We start from the raw sequence: 24,234 nt of genomic DNA on the forward strand, positions 1-24,234 counted from the left end.
TTCGTTAGGCTTTCAAAGTTAATTTTTTTAATATTCTTTTTTTCCTTTTTCTTTTTCCCTTTTTTAACCATCTTATCAATCCCTTTTTAAAAAATCTTTATTTTTCATTTTTAAAATATTCTATCCCTTTATAGTAATTAACGTTATTGTTGGTATATATATAAGTTGTTCTCTCTTTAAAATTTTGAGATAGTTTCTTCTAACAAACCAAAACATACCCTAAATCTCTAGTGTATGGCTTTGTTCTAGTCTTCTGCCTGATCACATTTTCTCCTTTTAATTTCTCTTTTCTTTTTTCAACCAATTTATCAATTCCTTTTAAAAAATCTTTTATAATTTTCATCTTTATAGTCATATTCCATCCCTTCATTGTATTTACCCTCATTTTTGTATATATAGAAGCTTTTCTTTCTTTAAAATTTTGGTAGGCAGTTTCTTCTAACAGACCAAAATACGCCCAAAATCTAGTGTGTGGCACTGATCTATTTACCAGCCTGATCATATTTTATCATATTCTTTTTTTTTTAATCTCTTTCTTTTTCTTGATTTTTTTTTTCTTTCTATCTTTCCCCTTCTTTTCCCCTGGTTACAGGTCTCTTCTAATTTGTTTAGTGTATACTTTTCTGGGGTCCTTGTTACCCTGTTAGCATTTTGTTCTCTCTTCCATTTATTCTCCTCTGGACAAAATGAGAAGACAGAAAAAATCACCTCAAAAAAAAAGAACAAAAGGCAGTACTGACTGCCATGGACTTAAACAATACGGACATTAGTAAGATGTCAGAACTAGAGTTCAGAATGACGATTATACAGATACTAGCTGGGCTTAAAAAAACATGGACGATACTAGAGAAACCCTTTCTGGAGAAATAAAAGAACTAAAATCTAACCAAGGCGAAATCAAAAAGGCTATTAATGAGATGTAATCAAAAATGGAGGTTCTAACTGCTAGGAAAATGAGGCAGAAGAGAGAATTAGTGATATAGAAGACCAAATGACAGAGAATAAAGAAGCTGAGAAAATGAGATAAACTACTGGATCATGAGTGCAGAATTCAAGGGATAAATGATACATAAGACAAAACAATATTAGAATAATTGGGAACCCAGAAGAAGAACAAAGAGAGAGAGGGGCAGAAGGTGTATTGGAGCAAATTATAGCAGAGAACTTCCCTAATTTGGGGAAGGAAACAGGCATCAAAATCCAGGAGGCACAGAGAACCCCCCCCTCAAAAATCAATAAAAATAGGTCAACTCGCAGATATCTAATAGTAAAACTTACGAGTCTCAGAGACAAAGAGAAAATCCTGAAAGCAGCTTGGGAGAAGAGATATGTAACCTATAAAGGTAGAAACATTAGATTGGCAACAGACCTATCCACAGAGACCTGGCAGGCCAGAAAGAACTGGCATGATATATTGAGAGCACTAAATGAGAAAAATATGCAGCCAAGAATACTATATCCAGCTAGACTCTCATTGAAAATGGAGAGATAAAGAGCTTCCAAGACAAACAAAAACTAAAGTAATTTGCAAACACGAAACCAGCCCAACAGGAAATATTGAAAGGGGTCCTCGAAGCAAAGAGAGAGCCTAAAAGTAACACAGACCAGAAAGGAACAGAGACAATATACAGTAACAGTCATCTTACAGGCAATACAATGGCACTAAATTCATACCTTTTAATAGTTATGCTGAATGTAATTGGGCTAAATGCCCCAATCAAAAGACACAGGGTATCAAATTGGATAAAAAAACAAGACCCATTGGTATGCTCTCTGCAAGAGACTCATTTTAGACGCAAAGACACCACCAGATTGAAAGTGAGGGGGTGGCAAACAATTTACCATGCTAATGGACACCAAAAGAAAGCTGGGGTGGCAATCCTTATATCAGACAAATTAGATTTTAAACCAAGGACTATAATAAGAGATGAGGAAGGACACTATATCCTACTTAAAGGGTCTATCCAACAAGAAGATCTAACAACTGTAAATATCTATGCCCCTAACATGGGAGCAGCCAATTATATAAGCTAATTAATAACAAAAGCAAAGAAACACATCGACAACAATACAATAATAGTAGGGGACTTTAACACCCCCCTCACTGAAATGGACAGATCATCTAAGCAAAAGATCAACAAGGAAAAAAAGACTTTAAATGACACACTGGAACAAATGGACTTCACAGACATTCAGAACATTCCATCCCAAAGCAACGGAATACACATTCTTCTCTAGTGCCCATGGAACATTCTCCAGAACTGATCACATCCTAGGTCACAAATCAGGTCTCAACCAGAACCAAAAGAATGTGATCATTCCCTGCATATTTTCGGAGCACAATGTTTTAAAACTAGAACTCAATCACCAGAGGAAAGTCAGAAAGAACTCAAATACATGGAGGCTACAGAGCATCCTATTAAAGAATGAATGGGGTCAACCAGGAAATTAAAGAAGAATTTAAAAATTTCATGGAAACCAATGAAAATGAAAACACAACTGTTCAAAATCTTTGGGATACAGCAAAGGCAGTCCTGAGAGGAAAGTATATAGCAAAACAAGCCTTTCTCAAGAAATAAGAAAGGTCTCAAATACACAACCTAACCCTATACCTAAAGGAGCTGAAGAAAGAACAGTAAATAAAGCCTAAACTCAGCAGGAGAAGAGAAATAAAGATCAGAGCAGAAATCAATGAAATAGAAACCGAAAGAACAGTAGAACAGATCTATGAAACTGGAGCTGGTTCTTTGAAGGAATTAATAAGACTGATAAACCTCTGGCCAGACTTATCAAAAAGAAAAGAGAAATGACCCAAATAAATAAAATCATGAATGAAAAAGGAGAGATCACAACCAACACCAAAGAAATACAAACAATTATAAGAACATATTATGAGCAACCCTATGCCAGCAAATTAGACAATCTGGAAGAAATGGATGCATTCCTAGAGATGTATCAACTACCAAAACTGAACAAGGAAGAAATAGAAAACCTGAACAGACCTATAACCACTAAGGAAATTGAAGCAGTCATCAAAAATCTCCCAACACACATGAGCCCAGGGCCAGATGGCTTCCCTGGGGAATTCTACCAAACATTTAAAGAATTAATACCTATTCTCCTGAAACTGTTCCAAAAAATAGAAATGGAAGGAAAACTTCCAAACTCATTTTATGAGGCCACAATTACCTTGATCCACAAACCAGACAAAGACCCCATCAAAAAGGAGAATTACAGACCAATATCCTTGACGAACATGGATGCAAAAATTCTCACCAAAATACTAGCCAATAGGATCCAACAGTACATTAAAAGGATTATTCACCACGACCAAGTGGGATTTATCCCTGGGCTGCAAGGTTGGTTCAACATGTGCAAATCAATCAATGTGATACCATACATTAATAAAAGAAAGAACAAGAACCATATGATCCTCTCAATAGATGCAGAAAAAGCATTTGACAAAGTACAGCATCCTTTCTTGATTAAAACTCTTCAGAGTATAGGGATAAAGGGTACATACCTCAATATCATAAAAGCCATCTATAAAAAACCCACAGTGAATACCATTCTCAATGGGGAAAAACTGAGAGCTTTCCCCCTAAGGTCAGGAACACGGCAGGGATGTCCACTATCACCACTGCTATTCAGCATAGTACTAGATGTCCTAGCCACAGCAATCAGACAACAAAAAGAAATAAAAGGCAGGGGTTCCTGGGTGACTCAGTCGTTAAGCATCTGCCTCTGACTCAGGTCATGATCCCAGGGTCCTGGGATCAAGCCCTGCATCAGACTCCCTGCTCCACAGGAGGCCTGCTTCTCCCTCTCCCACTCCTCCTGCTCGTGTTCCTTCTCTCATTGTGTCCCTCTCTGTCAAATAAATAAATAAAATCTTAAAGGAGGAAAGGAGGAAAGGAGGAAAGGAGGAAAGGAGGAAAGGAGGAAAGGAGGAAAGGAGGAAAGGAGGAAAGGAGGAAAGGAGGAAAGGAAGAAAGAAAGAAAGAAAGAAGGAAGGAAGGAAGGAAGGAAGGAAGGAAGGAAGGAAGGAAGGAAGGAAAGAAAGAAAGAAAGAAAGAAAGAAAGAAAGAAAGAAAGAAAAAGGCATCCAAATCATAAAGAAGTCAAACTTTCACTCTTTGCAGATGATATGATACTTTACATGGAAAACCCAAAAGACTCCACCCCAAAACTGCTAGAACTCATATAGGAATTCAGTAAAGTGGCAGGATATAAAATCAATGCACAGAAATCAGTGGCATTCCTATACACCAACAACAAGACAGAAGAACGAGAAATTAAGGAGTCGATCCCATTTACAACTGCACCCAAAACCATAAGATACCTAGGAATAAATCTAACCAAAGAGGCAAAGAATCTGTACTCAGTGAACTATAAAATACTCATGAAAGAAATTGAGGAAGACACAAAGAAATGGAAAAACATTCCATGCTCATGGATTGGATGAACAAATACTGTGAAGATGTCAATGCTACCTAGAGCAATCTACACATTCAATGCAATCCCTATCAAAATACCATCCACTTTTTTCAAAGAAATGGAACAAATAATCCTAAAATTTGTATGGAACCAGAAAAGACCCCGAATAGCCAGAGGAATGTTGAAAAAGAAAAGCAAAGCTGGTGGCATCACAATTCCGGACTTCCAGCTCTATTACAAAGCTGTCATCATCAAGACAGTATGGTACTGGCACAAAAACAGACACATAGATCAAGGGAACAGAATAGAGAGCCCAGAAATGGACCCTCAACTCTATGGTCAAGTAATCTTCGACAAAGCAGGAAAGAATGTCCAATGGAAAAAAGACAGTCTCTTCAACAAATGGTGTTGGGAAAATTGGACAGCCACATGCAGAAGAATGAAACTGGACCATTTCCTTACACCACACACAAAAATAGACTCAAAATGGATGAAAGACCTAATTGTGAGACAGGAGTCCATCAAAATCCTAAAGGAGAACACAGGCAGCAACCTCTTTGACCTCAGCCGCAGCAACTTCCTAGAAACATTGCCAAAGGCAAGGTAAGCAAGGGCAAAAATGAACTATTGGGACCTCATTAAGATAAAAAGCTTTTGCATAGCAAAAGATACAGTCGACAAAACCAAAAGACAACCTACAGAATGGGAGAAGATATTTGCAAATGACATATCAGATAAAGGGCTAGTATCCAAAATCTATAAGGAACTTATCAAACTCAACACCCAATGAACAAATAATCCAATCACGAAATGGGCAGAAGACATGGACAGACATTTTTCCAAAGAAGACATCCAGAAGGCCAACAGACACATGAAAAAGTGCTTAACATCGCTCGGCATCAGGGAAATCCAAATTAAAACCTCAATGAGATACCACCTCACACCAGTCAGAATGGCTAAAATTACCAAGTCAGGAAAAAAACAGATTTTGGCGGGGATGTGGAGAAAGGGGAACCCTTCTACACTCTTGGTGGGAACGCAAGCTGGTGCAGCCACTCTGGAAAACAGCATGGAGGTTCCTCAAAAAGTTGAAAATAGAGCTACCGTATGACCCAGCAATTGCACTACTGGGTATTTACCCCAAAGACACAAATGTAGGGATCCGAAGGGGTATGTGCACCCCGATGTTTATAGCAGCAATGTCCACAATAGCCAAACTGTGGAAAGAGTCAAGATGTCCATCGACAGATGAATGGATAAAGAAGATGTGGTATATATACACGATGGAATATTATGCAGCCATCAAAAGGAATGAGATCTTGCCATTTGGAACGGCGTGGATGGAACTGGAGGGTATTATGCTGAGCAAAATAAGTCAATCAGAGAAAGATGTATATCATATGATCTCACTGATATGAGGAATTCTTAATCTCAGGAAAGAAACTGAGGGCTGCTGGAGTGGTGGGGCTGGGAGGGATGGGGTGGCTGGGTGATGCACACTGGGGAGCGTACGTGCTATGGTGAGCACTGTGAATTGTGTAAGACTGTTGAATCACAGACCTTTACCTCTGAAACAAATAATACATTATATGTTAAAAAAAAAAAAAAGAAGATAGTAGGAAGGGAAAAACGAAGGGGAGGAAATCGGAGAGGGAGATGAACCATGAGAGAGTATGGACTCTGAGAAACAAACTGAGGGTTCTAGAGGGGAGGGGGGTGGTGGGATGCATTAGCCTGGTGATGGGTATTAAAGAGGGTACGTACTGAATGGAGCACTGGGTGTTATATGCAAACAATGAATCATGGAATACTACACCAAAAACTAATGATGTAATGTATGGTGATTAACATAATAAAATTAAAAAAAAAACAATTTTGGACAAAGATCTGGTTGGTCTCATAGAGACCACTGAGTTATCCTCGAAAATTACACATACAATAGGGAAAAAACTGATGTTAATTACTAGCTAATCACTACATACAATGAAAAACTGAGATATTTGTAATATTCATTTAGCTAACAGCAGAGAATAACAACTACTTGAAAGGTTAGAATTCTAAACTTTCAGATAAAGGGAGAATTCTTTTAAATCAGTCAAACATGTTCAGAAAGTTCTGAATTTTTACCATTTTACCTCAAGTTTCAACATGTGGATACTAAGGAAAAGCAAAACAAAAGATATTTCATTTCTGCAACTTAACTCCTACACTTCCAAAACTACACCAATTACAAGAACAAGGAACCGATTTCACAAACAGGATGTAAAGGATTTGCGAAGGCAGAACTGTAGGGTCATTTTAAGTAAAGTTTTCTAAGTATCCTGCCTAGGTATTCTGTATTAGGTAGGGAACATTAGGAGGCTGGGCTTACGAGGGACACACAAGGCAAGCCACCCCACTTCCTGCTCCAAACATGAAGATATTCTTTTTTTTAAGATAAAATTACCAGTACATAGCCCTGGCAGTGCCTTCCAGAAGAGGCAACATAGGGCAGAGAAAGTAAAGCTAGGTAAGCAACTCTTATTAGTACTCTAATCCTACTGTTATCTATTACCAAGTTTTGCTTTCTCCTGTTGTCTTTTTGTTTTATTTTTAAAGATTTATTTATTTGAGAGGGAGAGAGAGCACACTCATGAGCAGTGTGAGAGGCAGAGGTTGAGAATCTTCAAGCTGACTCCACACTGAGGACAGATCCAACGGGGGCCTCTATTGCATGACCCACGAGATCATGACCTGAGCCAAAACCAAGAGTCAGGTGCCCAACTGACTGAGCCACCCAGGTGCCCTTGTTGACTCATTTTAAATGGATGATCTGGTAATTCCAGAAAAAAGACATTATTTTTTAAAATATGAGTCCAAGGAAAATCATGGTTTTGATATACACAATCAAATTTTTTATAGCACTTCAGTTTCTGAGAGAGAGTGTTATGGAAATTAGGAAGAACAGGGTTTGGGGAGGTAGATTATAATGTGTATACAACATCCAAATGACTGATGAGATTACTTAAGAACCTGATCAATTATATTATCTAAACTCCTTTTACCTGAATTATAAATATTCTTCTTAATAAAAGAATCATGGGAAAAATACTTTGTCTATTTTCCTGAAATCAGATAGAATACCTAAATCATCTCAAGTGATTCTAATATTCTAAACTTGATAATATTATATAACTTTTTCTGAACACCCATTCCAATATTTTGAAGCCTCTGCTATTCTAATAAATTTCCTCTCAGGTTCCTACAAATCACTTTTTATTTCTTTGTAACTAATTTGCTTTTGCTAATCTCAATTCCTCAAAATCCAAGTTACTCAGTAGACTTTAATTAGGTTATCATGGCAGAGTAGCCTTCAACTTTCTCTAGCAAACCTTTTATGAAAAACACAAGCCAAGCATTAAGAAACTTCAAATAAACATTATGCTTATCACCTTTGGGATTAAGGCATCATATCCAAAATTTCACCAGACTCATGACAACAATGGCTTTTAGGTTCTATATCAGGGATGGCAAACACAGCCATCCTCCTATTTTTATTAATGAAGTTTTATTGAAACATAGACACATCCATTTGTGTACTGTCAATGACTGCTTTGTGTTAAAATGAGAGAGCTGCATAGTAGAGACAGACTGTGTGGCCCACAGAGACAAAAATACTTAATATCTGGCCCTTTACAGACAAAGTCTGCAGACCCCTAGAGCAAAACATCTTGTTTTGAGGAAGTAAGCTCTCCCCCACTCTCCCCCCTCCAAAAAAGTAAAATTTAATTCTGTTTAAGACAAAGAGATTTACCAATTTACTGAAATTAGTTCTTTTCCTAAGGCCTTAGTAGTATACAGATAGATATTAAATTCTTGCTTATAGAAATGAAAAAAGTTGTCTTAGGGCAGTTCTAACTTTTCACTGACCCTGACTGCTCACTATTTTCTAGGGGTAATGGAGATGCTTCCACCAGATTTATTAAAGTGAGAAATAGCACATTATCAAGTATATAACTAGGACTTTGTGGACTTGCTTAGATTATGTCACCACATTTTTGTTTGTTTAACCTAAGCTGTATGTTCCTATTAAACAAAAAATTAGCAGTGTTTGTTTGCTTATAAAGGAGCACAAGTGGGTTCTTGAAAAATTGTATGATATCTCCAGCTCCGGATGTCAGCAGAAATGGGATGTATTTCCACAAATCAGTAACTTTTAGGTCCAGATATATTAAAAGTAAGAAACCTATAACAGGACCCAAACAACTTTGAATTCAATTTAAGTTTTGGATAATTTTTACTGTGCTCTGCTCTCTCCTCTTTTCCCTCCTTCCCATTTCTGATTTAATACTCACTGTTAAGTGTACACATATGAAATAATAGTACAATGTTTTATGTTGTTTTTTTCGTTTAATAAAATGTCAAGGGGTGCCTAGGTGGCTCAGTCGGTCAAGTGTCTGTCTTTGGTGCAGGTCATGACCCCAGGACCCTGGGATTGAGCCCCGCATTGGGCTCCCTGCTCAGGGGGGAGTCTGCTTCTCCCTCTCCCTCTGCTGCTGTCAAATAAATAAATAAAATCTTTAAAAAAAAAAAAAGGAACAATATTATATATGTGTACTGGCTATTTCTCTTGTGAACTGCTTGTTCATGTTTGTCCACGTTGTCACTGAGTGTTCCTTTTATTCTCATTTGTCATAAATGCATACACACACACCCTATATGTGTATGGATATATATCAGATAACTTTCTAGTTTGTTACTTGTCTTTTATCCGAATTTATATTTTATTTATACTTAAAAAAAATCAGCCAACTGAGATTTATGTACCCAGTGATAATATCCTTCAAAAGGAAGACAAAATAGGGTACTTGGGTGGCTCAGTTGGTTAAGCCTCTGACTCTTGACTTCGAATCAGGTCATGATCTCAGGGTTGTGAGATCAAGCTCTGCGTTGAGCTCCATGCTAGCCATGGAGCCTCTTAAGATTCTCTCTCTCCTTCTCCTTCAGCCCCTCCCTCTCTAAGAAAAACAAACAACAAGCGAACCCAAGAAGGCAAAAATAAAGACATTTTTAGATTAAAGAAAACTAAGAATTTGTTGTTAGCAGATCTAGACTATAACAAATGCTAAGGAAATGATGTCAGTAGTAAACTCTTATCTTCAGGAAGAAATGAAGAATACTGGAAATGGTAAATATATCTAGGAAATATAATACTAGGAAAAAAATTACTTTTCCCTCTTAAATTCTTTAAGATACATGTGATAGGTGGCTTAGTCATTAAGCGTCTGCCTTCGGCTTGGGTCATGATCTCAGGGTCCTGGGATTGAGCCCCCACATTGGGCTCTCTGCTTAGAGGGAAGCCTGCTTCTCCCTTTACCACTCCCCCTGCTTGTGTTCCCTCTCTCACTTTGTCTCTGTCAAATAAATAAAATCTTTAAAAAAAAAAAAAAGTCCTGCATTGGGCTCCTTGCTCAACGGGGAGTCTGCTTCTTCCTCTGCCTGCTGCTCCCCCTGCTTGTGCTCTCTCTCTGACAAATAAATAAATAAAATCTTTAAAAAAAATAGATGATATTATATGTGATAATATAAAGCAAAAATCCTATCAGTATATTAAAGGATTTATAATTTATGTTGGTGTAAGACAACCTATACTACAAAGGACAGGAATAGGTAAATGAATTTATTTGACATAATATGAAGTGGCATAATATTAATTCTAAATAGACTGTGAAAAGTTAAGTTTCTATACTGAAATCACTAGAAACTGCTAAAAAGTAATGCAAAAAGGTATAGCTAAAAAGTCAAAAGGAAAATTAAAATGAATTCTGAAATATATCGAATTAATGCAAAAAAGAAAAAAACAAAAAATAGAAGAGACAAAATAAAATAAAGTGGTATATCCATATCCAACCATATCAATAATTATATTAAATGTTAATGGACTATACCCTCCAATTAAAAGACAAAGATTTTGCAAAATGAACTTTAAAAAAATGCCAACCATGTTGTTTACAAAAGATGCTTTTTAAACATAAAGATAGATTGAGAGTAAATGAATAGAAAAAGATAAACCATGCTAACATTAAGCATAAGAAGGCAAGAGTGCTTTTATTATTACTAATATTAAGCATAAGGGAAGAGTGTTTTTATCATTAGATGAAGTTAATTCAGGACAGAGAGTATTACTTGAGATAAAGCAGGGCATTTTATAATGACAAAAGGGTTAATTCATCAGGAAACCATAACAATCATGAATATGAATATCATAAATAACAGGGATTCACAAGCTAATGAAAGCTGACAGAATTCATTGAAAAATTTGACACTTCTCTCTCAGCAACTGATAGAACTAAACAACAAAAATAATTTATTTTATCATACACTCATTTCAAAGGCATGTGATATGAAAATTTACAAGATAAAACCATATGCTGGGTGGTAAAATAAACTGCAACAAATGTAAAAACAACAACCCTGAAATCACAGAAAGTATTTTCTCTGACCAGAATGGAATTTATTTAGAAATCAATAAAATAGGAGATCTATAAAAATCTTAAATATATGAAAATTCAACAAGACACTTCTATGGATCAAAGAAGAAATGAAAAGTAAAATTAAAAATCCTCTAAAGGATGATTTTAAAAAATGCAACATTTAATAGAACTAGAACAAACAATCCTAAAATATGTATGGAACCACAATAGACCCCTAGTAAAGCCAAACAGTCTTTAAAAAGAAAAGCAAACTTCAGGTATCAGAATTCTAGACTTTAAGTCATATTACAAATCTGTAGTAATCAAATAGTATGGTACTGGCACAAAAACAGACACATAGATCAATGGAACAGAATAGAAAGCCCAGATATAAACCCACAATTATATGGCCAATTAATCTTCAACAAAGCTTGAAAGAATATCCGATGGGAAAAATACAGTCTCTTCAGTAAATGGTGTTGAGAAAACAGGACAGCTACACGCAAAAGAATGAAACCGGACCACTTTCTTACACCAAACACAAAAACAAATTCCAAATGAATGAAAGACCTAAATGTAAGACCTGAAACCATGAAAATCCTAGAAGGGAGCACAGGCAGTAATTTCTCTCACAACAGCTGTAGCAATATTTTTCTAGGTATGTCTCCTGAGGCAAGGGAAATAATAAAAAATTAAACTATTGGGACTACATCAAAATAAAAAGCTTCTGCACAGCAAAGGAAACAACCAATAAAACTAAATGACAACCTACTGAATGGGAGAAGATATTTGCAAATGACTCACCCAATAGTTAGTATCCAAAATATATAGAGAACTTCTACAATTCAACACCAAAAAAACAAATAATCCAATTTAAAAATGGGCAGAAGACATGAACAGACATTTCTTCAAACAAGACATCCAGATGGCCAACAGATACATGAAAAGACGCTCAACATCATTATCAGGGAAATGTAAATCAAAAGCACAATGAAATTATCACCTCATACCTGTCAGAATGGCTAAAATCAAAAACACAAGAAACAACAAGTAATGGTGAGGATATAGAGAAAAAGGAACTCTCTTGCACTGTCAGTGGGAACGCAAACTGGTGCAGGCACTGTGAAAGACAGTAGAGAGGTTCCTCAAAAAATTAAAAATAGAGCTACTATATGATCCATCAATCACACTAGGAGGTGTTTACCCAAAGAATATGAAAACACTAATTCTAAGGGATATATAGACACTACACATCCCTGTGTTTAGTGCAGCATTATTTACAATAGCTAAATTATGGAAGCAACCCAAATGTCCATTGACGGATAGATAAAGATATGGTATACAACAGAATATTATCCAACCATAAAAAAGAATGAAATCTTACCATTTGCAACAACATGGTTGGAGCTAGAGAGTATTATGCTATGTGAAATAAGTTGGTCAGAGAAAGACAAATACCAGATGATTTCACTCATATGTGGAATTTAGACAAAAAAAAAAAAATGAAACAAAGAAAAAAGACAAATGTAAAAACAGACTCTTAACTATACAGAACAAACTGATGGTTACCAGAGGGGAGATAGGTAGAGGGATGGATCTATGTTGGATCCATACATGGACGTATGTAAAGAAAAAAAAAAGAGAGACAAACCAAGAAATAGACTCTTCATTATAGAGAACAAACTGATGGTTACCAGAGGGGAGGTTGGTGGAGGTATGGTGAAATAGGTCATGGAAATTAAGGAGGGCACTTGTCATGATGAGTACTGGGTGATGTATGAAATTGTTAAATCACTATATTGTACAGCTGAAACTAATATAACACTACATGTTAACTACGCTGGAATTAAAATAAAAAATTAAAAAACACTAATTAAAAGGTATGCACCCCTATGTTTACTGAAGCATTATTTACAATAGCCAAATTATGGAAGAAAAAAAATTGCAACATTTCAAAATGTGGGGAATACACTGCTTTTAACAGACTTGTAATTTAAATGCTAATATTAACAAAGAAAATCCCCCGAATAAAAAAAAAAGTCTAAAATCAATGACCTAATGTTTTACCTGGAGAAGCTAGAAAAAGAAGAGCAAGGAAACTCAAATAAAAGAACATAGTAAAGAGAAGAAATCAATCAATACATTAGAACAATAGAGATACTAAGTGAAAAGTTGGTTCTTTGAAACGATTAACAAAATTATAAAGCCTAGCTTTATTAATCAAGAAAAAGAGAATACAAGTATCAATATCAGGAATGAAAAGGAAAGAAATATCCCTATACAGGGCGCCTGGGTGGCTCAGTCGTTAAGCATCTGCCTTCGGCTCAGGTCATGGTCCCAGGGTCCTGGGATCAAGCCCCTCATCCGGCTCCCTGCTCCACGGGAAGCCTGCTTCTCCCTCTCCCACTCCCTCTGCTTGTGTTCCCTCTCTCACTGTGTCTCTCTCTGTCAAATAAATAAATAAAATCTTAAAAAAAAAAAAGAAATCCCTATACAACCTATAGGCATAAAAAGGAGTATAAGGGAATACTTTGCACAACATTATGTGAACAAATTTGACAATTTGATAAAATAGACAAATTTCTCGAAAATACCACTTACCAAATGTAAAACCAGATAAAACAGAAAGTATTAATACAATAATAAAATATCTATTAACTTATACAGTCACTTGATTCTAGACAAAGATGCTGAAATAAAACATTGGAGAATGAAAGATTTTTCAACAAATGGTGATGTAATAACTAGAACATGCATATGGGGAAAAGAATCTTGATTCCTAATTCATATTAAACACAAAAAATTAGAGACAGTGGGCGCCTGGGTAGCTCAGATGGTTAAGCGTCTGCCTTCGGCTCAGGTCATGATCCCAGGGTCCTGGGATCGAGTTCCGCATCGGGCTCCCTGCTCAGCGGGGAGTCTGCTTCTCCCTCTGCTTCTCTCTCTCTCTCTCTCTGTCTCTCATGAATAAATAAAATCTTTAAAAAAATTAGAGATAGATCAAAGGTGAAAGCAAACATTATAAAGGTGCTAGAGGAAAACAGGAGAACAGCTTTATGATTGAAGGCAGAACAAAGATTTCTCAGGACACAGAAATCAATAACCATAAAAATAATCGGTAAATCAGACTTCATCAAAGAAATCTTCCCATCAAAATACACTATTAAGAAAATGAACAGGCAAACCACAGACTGAGAGGAAATATGGAAAAAGAATATCTGACAAAGGGTTGTTCCCAGAATATATAAACAACTCCTCCAATTCAATAATAAAAAGACAAATAATCCAATTGAAAAATAAATGGGCAAAATATCTGAACAAAACTTCAAAAAGAAAGATATACTAATAACCAATAAGCACATGAAAAAGTACTGATCATTAGTCACCTGGGAAATGTAAATTAATACCATAGGAAAACGACTATACACACACCAGAATGGGTAAAATTAAAAGACTGATAATAAAAATGTTGGTGAGGATGTGGAACAATTAGAATTCTCATACACTATAGAATGAAGTGTAAAATAGAACTTTGGGGAAAAGACTGGTAGTTTATCACGCATACTCAAATCAGCAATTCTATTCCTAGGCATTTACCCTAGAGGAGAAAAATACATACATATAAATGTGTATGTATTTTTATATATACATATGTATATTTTATATACATATATATATAATCCATATAGCTCTCCATAAAATGACTTTTCTAAGAATGTTCATAGAAAATTTGTTTACAATTGCCAAAAACTAGACACAGCCGAGGTATCCATCAACAGAATAAACAAATTAAGCTTTCTAGTTGCCTGCTTCAACTTCTACACCTTCTGGTATATCACAGAACAACATCCTGGTTGCTCTTTTTTTTTTTTTAAAGATTTTATTTATTTGTTTGACAGAGAGAGATGTAGCAAGAGAGGGAACACAAGCAGGGGAAGTGGGAGAGGGAGAAGCAGGCTTCTCATCTAGCAGGGAGCCTGATGTGGGACTCGATCCCAGGACGCTAGGATCATGATCTGAGCTGAAGGCAGACGCTTAATGACTGAGCCACCCACCCGGGCGCCCCTTGGTTGCTCTTTTAAAATGTAAATTATATATTACTCCCCTGCTAACACCTGTTGTAGTTGGAATTAAGTCCCTATTCTTACAATGTCTATAAAGTCCTATGATCTAGCCCTCACTTAGCTCATCTCCCACGACTCTCCCCAAGTTCTCCTTCTATACCTTGAAAATGTAGATTCATTCCATTTTCAGGGCTTACACTGGCTTTTCCTCTACCTGGGGAGCTCTGCATCCAGAATTTTATGAGCCTCTTTCCCATTATTCTGGCTTTAGTTCAAATATCCCTTCTTCAGACTCTCCCTGATTGCTAAATGCAGTAGCTTTCTTTTCCCTACTCTCTATTCCATTTCCCTCTCTTATTTATTCATTGCACAATCTGAAGTTATCTTTGGTTATTTACATGCTTATTGTCTTTCTTCTCAGGCCGAAGGTGAGCATGGAGACTATGTCTTGTTGATCATAATATTCCCTGGTACCTAAAAGAGTTCCTGATAGAGAGTAGGTACTCAATAAATAGATGTTGACTAGTTACTGCTATACTCAAGACTGTCTTCAAACATTAACACAATGTTGAGAGCAGTAGAGACATAATTTATATCTTCCTTCCAAAGTCTTAACAGAGATAATGAAAGAAATAAAGGAATATATGAAATGAATATTTTCTTCATAATTAAGGTTAAAACATAGTGGCTTACTAGTTTTATATTATAGATAATAAACTGGAAGAGGAAAGAGAAGGATAGTTTATTGGATAACTATCATGCATTGGGCTGTACTTTAGACCATTGCCCCTTGAACAACACAGGTTTGAACTGAGTCCACTCATAAGTGGATTTTTTTGGACAAATATACAGTACAGTATTATACATCCTTTTTCTCTTCCTTATGATTTTCTTAACATTTCTTTTCTCTTGCTTACTTTATTATATAATACAGTATTTAATACCTACAACATAGAAAATATATGTTAATTGACAGCTTGTATTATTGGTTAAGGCCTCTGGTCAACAGTAGGCTGTTAGTACTACGTTATTTAATATCTTAACAACCTTGTGCTATATAAGTGGTATCCATTTTATGTGTAAAAATGCAAACTCAGAGAGGCTAATTTGATCAGAGTCACACAGCTAATAGGTGGTAGGACCAAAATTCACAATCAAATCTACTTCTAAAGTCCATGTTTTTCCACACTACAACAGATCAAAATATGATAACTTAACAAATGTATACATTTTCTCTTATTTTAAGAGATTCTTCCAAAATAAAACCCCAAATGTATCAACCATGTTTATAAAATAAGAATTCAACCTTTATTTACCTTCACATACTTGTGGATTTTTAAGAACCTAAAACTACAGACACAATTTATGTTTTGCTAAAGAAAATTATAAAGGTCATTAACTACTTCTATAATTGTGGTCAATTATATATATATATTTTTAAGATTTATTCATTTGAGAGAGAGAGAGCAAGAGAGAGAGAGAGAGCAGGCACACGTGCAAGTGAGGGGAGAGGCAGAGGGAAAGACTCTCCAAGCATATTCCCTGCCAACCATGGAGCCCAACACAGAGCTCTATCCTAGGACCCCAAGGATCACCACCCGAGCCAAAACCAAGAGCTGGACATTCAATCGACTGAGCCACCCAGACACCCTTATAATTTTAACAGTGGACTCAGGTCATTTTCTTTGAGTGGACAGAGATTTATCTAAAAAAAATAAAACATTTTGTCTGAAAATCCCTCTAGTACTTAATAGTGGGAAAAAGAAAAAGTTCATATGGAAAATTAAAACGAATTCATAATGTTAATCATTCATACAGAATTTGAAACCATCTTCAAATACATACATTACTGCTATTACGATTCTTTTCCAGTATGGATAAATAACCATTTATTTCCAATTTTAGAGAGAATGGTTTTCATGTTCCCATATTTACATCCAAGAATAACACTAGCATTATTGTATTATATCATATTACAAGTATTCCTCAAATTCATATCTGCCTAAAGGGCCTTCTAGTTGGTAGTGAAATTCCCTGCACCTCTCAATTTGCAACATTCTCCTCCTTTTCCTCCCTTGCCTTATTGCTACAAACTCTGCCCATGTCTAGCATTTTCTCTCCCCAGTGAGCTCAGCTTCTCACCAGTGTACCTTTTTGTTCACACTAGAAATTTCCCTTACCATCCCTAGATGTGTCCTCTGATGAAATGGCCTGAACAGTCAACAGTAAGTCTTGATTTCCCACCGGAAACAGGTAAATCCTTCTGTCATGTCTTAGTATGATTTAAAACTATCACTTAAGAAGCCTTTCTTTTCTTTTTTTTTTTAAGATTTTATTTATTTATTTGAGAAAGAGAGAATGAGAGACAGAGAGCACGAGAGGGAAGAGGGTCAGAAGGAGAAGCAGACACGCCGCTGAGCAGGGAGCCCAATGCGGGACTCGATCCCGGGACTCCAGGATCATGACCTGAACTGAAGGCAGTCACTTAACCAACTGAGCCACCCAGGCACCCCAAGAAGCCTTTATTTTCAACTTAATCTCTCACTGAACAAAAAAGTTTCAATCTCTTGAAAATTTTAAAAAAGATATTACTTTAAGCCAGAAAATTCAGGAGTGATGGTAAAAAGGACTATTGAACATGTTCACTGTTTCAATCAGTACAAAGAAAGGAAAAATGTAAAACATCAAAAAGGACAAAGCCAGGAGGCCCTGGGCATTCGTACTGGCAATAAGCCACAGCTTCCCCACAAAGATCTTAGTTTCCCATCTCCACCCCCAACCCTCTAAGGCCTAAAAACAACCACCACTCTTAGGGTTTAGAGTGTGCCTTTGCCTAATAGGTAAGCAGGTGCTACTTGGGACAGAGAAAAACTCTATCTAAACTATTTGGAAATCTGAACTTTTTCTCCCACAGGCACAGTATCACATGTAGTGATGAGGTCTAAGGTACCATTAGCCACTATTAGTTCTGGCTTAGGATTAGAACAATAATAAAAATGACTATTATTTATTGAATCTTTACCATATGTCAGGCACTGTGCTAAAGTACTTTATATATACGATCTCACTTCTTACAATAATCCTGCATGATAAGTACTTAACTATTATTTCTATTTCTTTCAGATGCGGAAATTGAAGCACAGAGAAGTTATGTAATTAGCCCATGTTTAGAAAGTGATGAAATCAGAATTCAAACTTTATTGATACCAAATCTAGAATTAGACATTATTTATAGGATGATGAGTCACTGAATTTCCAGAAATAATTTTATGTATTCATACATTGGGTCTACCTATATTTGACTTGCATTATCAGAATCCTATTGGGTTCATCAGCTAAACTTCAGATTTTATTTACCCTAATAAAATATCACAAATATAGCAATTTTTTAAAGGATGCAAAATTTACCAACCAGCAGCTTAGTACATACCTACTGTGATATTACCCATCTTGCTTTGTAATGTTATATTACCTGTAAAAGAAAAAAGAAGACAATTTTATATATTAGGGATAATTTAGAAAGAAACTGTTATATAGTATTTTAAAACATGGTTGGACATCCATAATATTATTTAATAACATTATTATTGTTCACAAATTTTCTCAGTATTACAAATCTAGTAAGAGATTTAGCTGCAACTCTGAAATAACTAGTTTTTGTCATCTATACAAATTCTCTTCCTCTATTCCACCTTAAGCTTCTCTAGAATAACTATAAAACAAACCACCATACTTTCTGTGAAACATGAAAGAAAAATGATACTTCTATAATCCATAAATGAAAAAGTTACTTAGATGTACTCACTATGTATTTTCAACATAAACATCACTGTATTTATCCGATCACTCAAAACTAAATTTTGAACAACTAACACTAAAATAATCTATGGAAAAAAGTTATTACTGTTGTTTTTCAGGTCACTCTGCCATGTCTATTATAGTAGTTTCTGTGCCAAGAGTTACAGAGTTTGGGGCAGGAATAATGAACACATTGAAGTATGATTAGCAAAGAAAAAGGCTTCAGAGGTTCCTGTCTTTTGATAAAAATATACTTTTCCAGGACAAGAATAGGATATTGCAACCATTCTCCCCAGCCTCCTTTCCTCTAATACCAAAATTAGTAGGATTTTTCTTCATATGTGTATTTGTTTGGAGAATTACTCCTAGACCCATACTACCTATGTTTACTGCACTGAAAATGTAAGCAACGTTGCCTCTTCTATCATCATTCCAAAACTACATTAAAAAGTAAAGGAATAGCTTTTATCTCAGAAATAATCTAGGGTAACTGGACTCCTTTACTTAATTTCTTGCATCACTGTAAATACTGACGTGTATAAGTACCTGAGCAAAATCAAACAAAACACTTGATTCATTTGTTCAACAGTTAGATGTATTTTGATTGCAAAAATCTCTCTAAAAGTCTTATATTCCATCATACTTCATTTGAGGATATGAACAAGGGGTACATTTGTGTAGGAATAAAACTTGGTTTGTATGGAGAAATTAAGCTCCTAAAATTTTCAAGTCTCAGTAAGTTACAAGGTTGTAAAGATTCTTTTAAATGTGTTATGTAAATATTATTTCATTGGTGTGCTCTAGACACTCTCTTCCAATTTTCAAATCCAGTAAATGCAGATTCACCATCACATGCAATTAGTGGCCAAAGATCACATAGCTTCTAAGATGGCTTTCAATGATCCCTGCCTCCTGGTATTCATGCCCTTGTATAATTTCCTCCCATTATGTATAGGCTGTACCTAATAATTTGCTTTTAACACAGAAAATAAGGCAAAAGTGATGGGATGTTGCTTCCAAAATTAGGTTACAAAAAGATTCTGGTTTCTGTCTTGCTAGCCCTCTTCTGCTCTGTGGGAAGCCAGCTATCCATGTTGACAACTGCCCTATGAAAGAAGCCCACTAGGAAGGAACTAAAAAAGGCCTCCAGCCAACAGGTCTGACCTGAATTCTGCCAACAACCACAGGAATGAGCTAGGAAGCCGACTGACCTTTGGTGGAAGCTTCAAATGGACCCCACAGCCTCAGATGACACTTTCATAACAACCTCATAAGAGGTCTTGAGGCAGAGGAGCCAGTTAAGCCACACCAAGATTCCTGATCCATTCGAACTATAAGACAATAAATGTTTGTTGCTTTCAGCTGCTAAGTTTTGAGGTAATTTGTTACGCAGGAAGAGGTAACTAGTATAGATGTTGAAAGATGAAAGTGGGGTGCTGCCATAATAAATACCTAAAAATGTAGGAGTAGCTTTGGAACTTGGCAGTGGGTAGAAGTTAGAAAGATTTTGAGGAACATGTTACAGAAAGCTTAAATTGCCTTGAACACACTGTTAGGAGAAAGCTGGACTTTGAGTATTCTTCCCACAAGGGCTCAAGAGGAAGTGAGGAAAACGTTTTTGGAAATTGGAGAAAGGAGGATTCTTGTTAAGTAGTTGTAGAAACTTAACAATGCCATTATCTTCAGTAATGTGGAAACTAGGAAATGTACCTTAATGAACGGAGTGATTTAACTAAGATTTCCAAGCAAGGTTAAAGTGTTGTGAGTGCTACCTACTTTTTTTTTTGCCACTTACTGTAAAATGCAAAAGAAGAGAGATAAACTAATCTAAAGAAAGGACTGTTAATCAAACAAACAAAACCAAGACACACATAGTTTTGAAAATTTTCAGCCTCTCAAGATGGCAAAGATGTTAAAATTAGGAATAGCTTCCCAACAAAGTTTGAATCCAGGGCATTGGCAGTACATGGTCTAAAAATGAAGCTAAGGGGTGACTGCAAAACCTCTTTTTAAGACCCCAGAAAGATCAAGAGTGGTACTTCACAGTACTAATTATACAAAAAGCCATTTAAAAAAATTAAAGGTGTATTTCATAGATCCTCTCAAACAATAGACATTCAAGAAAGCTTGAGTACATTTTACCTCAGTATCTCTGCAGAAGTCCACATTTTTTAAAAGAGATTCTTAGATGTGGCTTTTATCTTATGGAATAAACCCCAACATGATTCAGAGGAGGCGGACAAAATTTTTGAGAGAATAACAACAGCAAACACACTGCGAAACTGAACTGAAAGGAACAGTTACAGTAGAAAGTAAAGAGACCACTGGGTTTCCAAAATTCTGTCAGGAAGCAGACTGAGAAAACCACTCAGATGCAAACACATGATGTATTTCATGAAAAAGGAAGAATGACTCAAAGGGAGGACAAAAACACAGAGGGCAAAGCCTGAAACCCTAAAGAATTATTCCCAGGCCTTTTGATATAATCAAGGAAACTCCAATGTTTGCCCACCCAAATTTCAAAATCACTATGGACCGGTGACCCCTTTGTGCCTCTCATTTTCCCACTTTTGAACAGGAAAGTCTATAGCAATTATCCTATACCTGTCCCATCAGTGTATGTTGGGTGTGTAGGTGGTAAGCATGGGGGTGGGAGCGGGGCTAGATAACTTGTCTCTTTAGTTCACAGGTCTTCAGATTCAGAGAAATTGTTCTTGAGGAATTGTACTTAAGCAACTATACTTGAAGAGCCTCACATACACCTTGATCTGATTTTGATGAAGAGATTCTGGACTGTGATGTGGTGCATAATGGGATGAGACTTTTAGGAAACTTGGACGGAAGGGAGTGTATTCTGCATGTGGGAGGGACATAAATCATTTGGGGGAGGGGCCAGAAGACAGGCTGGCCATCCAAAGCCTTATATGATATCTGGGAAAATACACACATGAAAAGTTAAAATTTAGTATTTATAAATAATTATAAGTGAAAGTCATAAGCAAACAATATGTATTAGGTGCCACGGCCATTCAGAAGAGACTAAAATGACCTGATATGAACAAGGAGAAGAGTCATAGTGGAGATATCACCAGAGCTGAGATTTGAAATATGGATAAAATTTGAATATGTTGAGGGGGAAGGATTTTCTGGGAAAAAGAATTACATAAACAAAGGTAAAAAGGCAGAACTACACATGCTAGGTTTAAATCATACAAATCAGTTAAACTGAAGCAATTAGGGAAGTCTATGAGGATGGGGAATCATGTCTTTCTTATTTAGCATTATATCCTAAAAGCATAGTACAGTACCCAGTACACAGTCAATATTATTTTTTAAATGTTTTTTTTTTTATTGATTTGAATGATTTTAAAATGTTCAAATTTAGTTTGGAAAAACAAGTGACGAGCAACCTGTAGAAGAACCATGGGGTGCTAGTCTATTGACTTTATCATCCTAAATAGAAAGAGTCACTGAAGAATTTTAAGATGTGTAACAATAAGAAAACCATGCTTTAGGGGCACCTGGGTGGCTCAGTCAGTTAAGCATCTGCCTTTGGCTGAGGTCATGATCCCAGGGTCCTGGGATCGAGTCCTGCATTGAGCTCCTTGCTCGGCGGGGAGCTTGCTTCTCCCTCTGCCTGCCACTCTCCCTGCTTGTGCTCTCTCCCTCTCTCTCTCTGACAAATAAATAAATAAAATCTTAAAAAAAAAAAACAAAAAAGAGAGAAAACCATGCTTTAGGGAGATTAGTCTAGTGTAAAACAGTTAGGACTTCCAGTCAGAATTCTCTTTATCGCTTCTACCTCCTGAACACTTCAAAAATAAGATGAAGTAGACCACTGATTTTTATGATTTTTAACTATTAGTAAAGAACTATGACATTTTTATAGTCAGTCATTTAGCTAGTGAGTCCAGTCACTCAGCAAGGCAAAAGAGCTTTATTATCTTATACTAGTCTCAATGAATTCTATAAAAATTTGCTATTTTTTTAAATGAAAACATGGTCTTTCTCAAAAGCCAATCATTAGTGCTCATCATGAAAGTAAAGTGATCTCAAAGAAAGTTATGGTTCCTACAGCCATAAGACAGAAGTTTTAGATCTATTAAAGAATGAGGACTAGTTCATATTATAGTGGCACCTAGAGTCTCAGACTACATCTCTTTTGAATGTTAAGAATTCTATATAGTAAAAGCAGAGTGGAACAAGAAAAACTACAAAAATGAGGAATATTTATAAAGAATATTTCAAAATATTTTTGTCAATGCTAAACGTTTATTTTTTTTTCAATATTTTATTTATTTATTTGACAGAGAGAGACACAGCGAGAGAGGGAACACAAGCGGGGGGAGTGGGAGAGGGAGGGAGCTCCCCGCTAAGCAGGGAGCCCGACGCGGGGCTAGATCCCAGCACCCTGGGATCATGAGCTGAGCTGAAGGCAGACGCCTAACCGACGGAGCCACCCAGGCGCCCCAATGCTAAACTTTTAAATATCAAAATATTTAGAAAACTCTAGCCTAAACAGAAATATTCCAAAGTTGTTAGAATATACAAAATGGACCTCTTACTTCAAATACTTTGTGGAATAAGGCAGAATATTTAAAAGGACTCAACTCAACCAAACAGGCATTACTAGCACAGTTTTCTACATTTTGGTTCTACCTATTTCATCTCCAATCACTAAAAACAATAAGCAAATCAACTCTTTGAGAGGGGTGGATCTTCGTAAAAGCCTTCTCGGCAATAAAGCACATGCCATGTGGTCTGTAATAACTATGTGTGCTTACTCTACTCTCAAGTTATGCAACTTCTCCACAAACCCCAGTGTTTGAGAAAATATACTCCTTTTCTTAGCTAGTAATTCTTCATTCTAGTATGGTCAGAAGAAAAAATAAGCTATCAATTACAGATGAACATTAGTTTATTTTTCTTCACTAAAAGAAATCTGATTATGGTTTTAAAGCACATATACTTTAACAATCCAAACAGAGCAATCAAATATCCTTAAAGGTTAAATTCTTTTTGTATTGGGGGGGGGTGGCAGGGAGCAGGAAGGAAGGAAGGCACTTGCTATTTGTAAGCCACATGCTAAATGCTAATATAGTGATGAATAAAACATGATCCTTGCTCTTGAGGAGTTTATAATTAGGCAAAAATGTATGGGTCAATGGAAGGCCAGAGATGAGGAGAATATGCTTTAGCTGAGTATTGAAAAATTACTAAAAGTCAATGAGGTAAAGAAAGGTGGGAAAATCATTTTAAGAAAACTATCAACAGAATGATCAGTATAGTCAAAGGCTCTGATCAAGGACTCCAAAGTATAAAACAGGTAAGGATATATATGGGAAAGTAAGAGATTATGTAATTCTGGAAGGGAAAGCATAGGGTCCAAAGAGGGAAATGGAAAGTTAGGTACGTCATTCAGGCAATGGGAAAGGTTTGAATAAGAGAATGCCATGTTCAATGTGCGTTTCTCATAAACCACC

The 24,234-nt window shown here is 36.1% G+C and overlaps 1 protein-coding gene across 6 annotated transcripts in view; it reads right to left on the reverse strand.

The window, feature by feature from the left end:
• The window catches only part of FAM185A (family with sequence similarity 185 member A), a 69,080-nt gene that overhangs the window by 22,900 nt on the left and 21,946 nt on the right, over positions 1-24,234 (reverse strand). For all 6 annotated transcript variants that reach the window (XM_028117207.2, XM_028117191.2, XM_028117217.2 and 3 more), the window contains one exon: positions 18,384-18,425. In XM_028117207.2, coding sequence (XP_027973008.1) covers positions 18,384-18,425 — 42 coding nt within the window. The remainder of the gene's footprint in view (positions 1-18,383; positions 18,426-24,234) is intronic.

Source organism: Eumetopias jubatus, unplaced genomic scaffold (assembly GCF_037043125.1).
Source record: "Eumetopias jubatus isolate StellerSeaLion01/CBP00866 unplaced genomic scaffold, mEumJub1_p1.0 scaffold_14, whole genome shotgun sequence".
Taxonomy (NCBI): domain Eukaryota; kingdom Metazoa; phylum Chordata; class Mammalia; order Carnivora; family Otariidae; genus Eumetopias; species Eumetopias jubatus.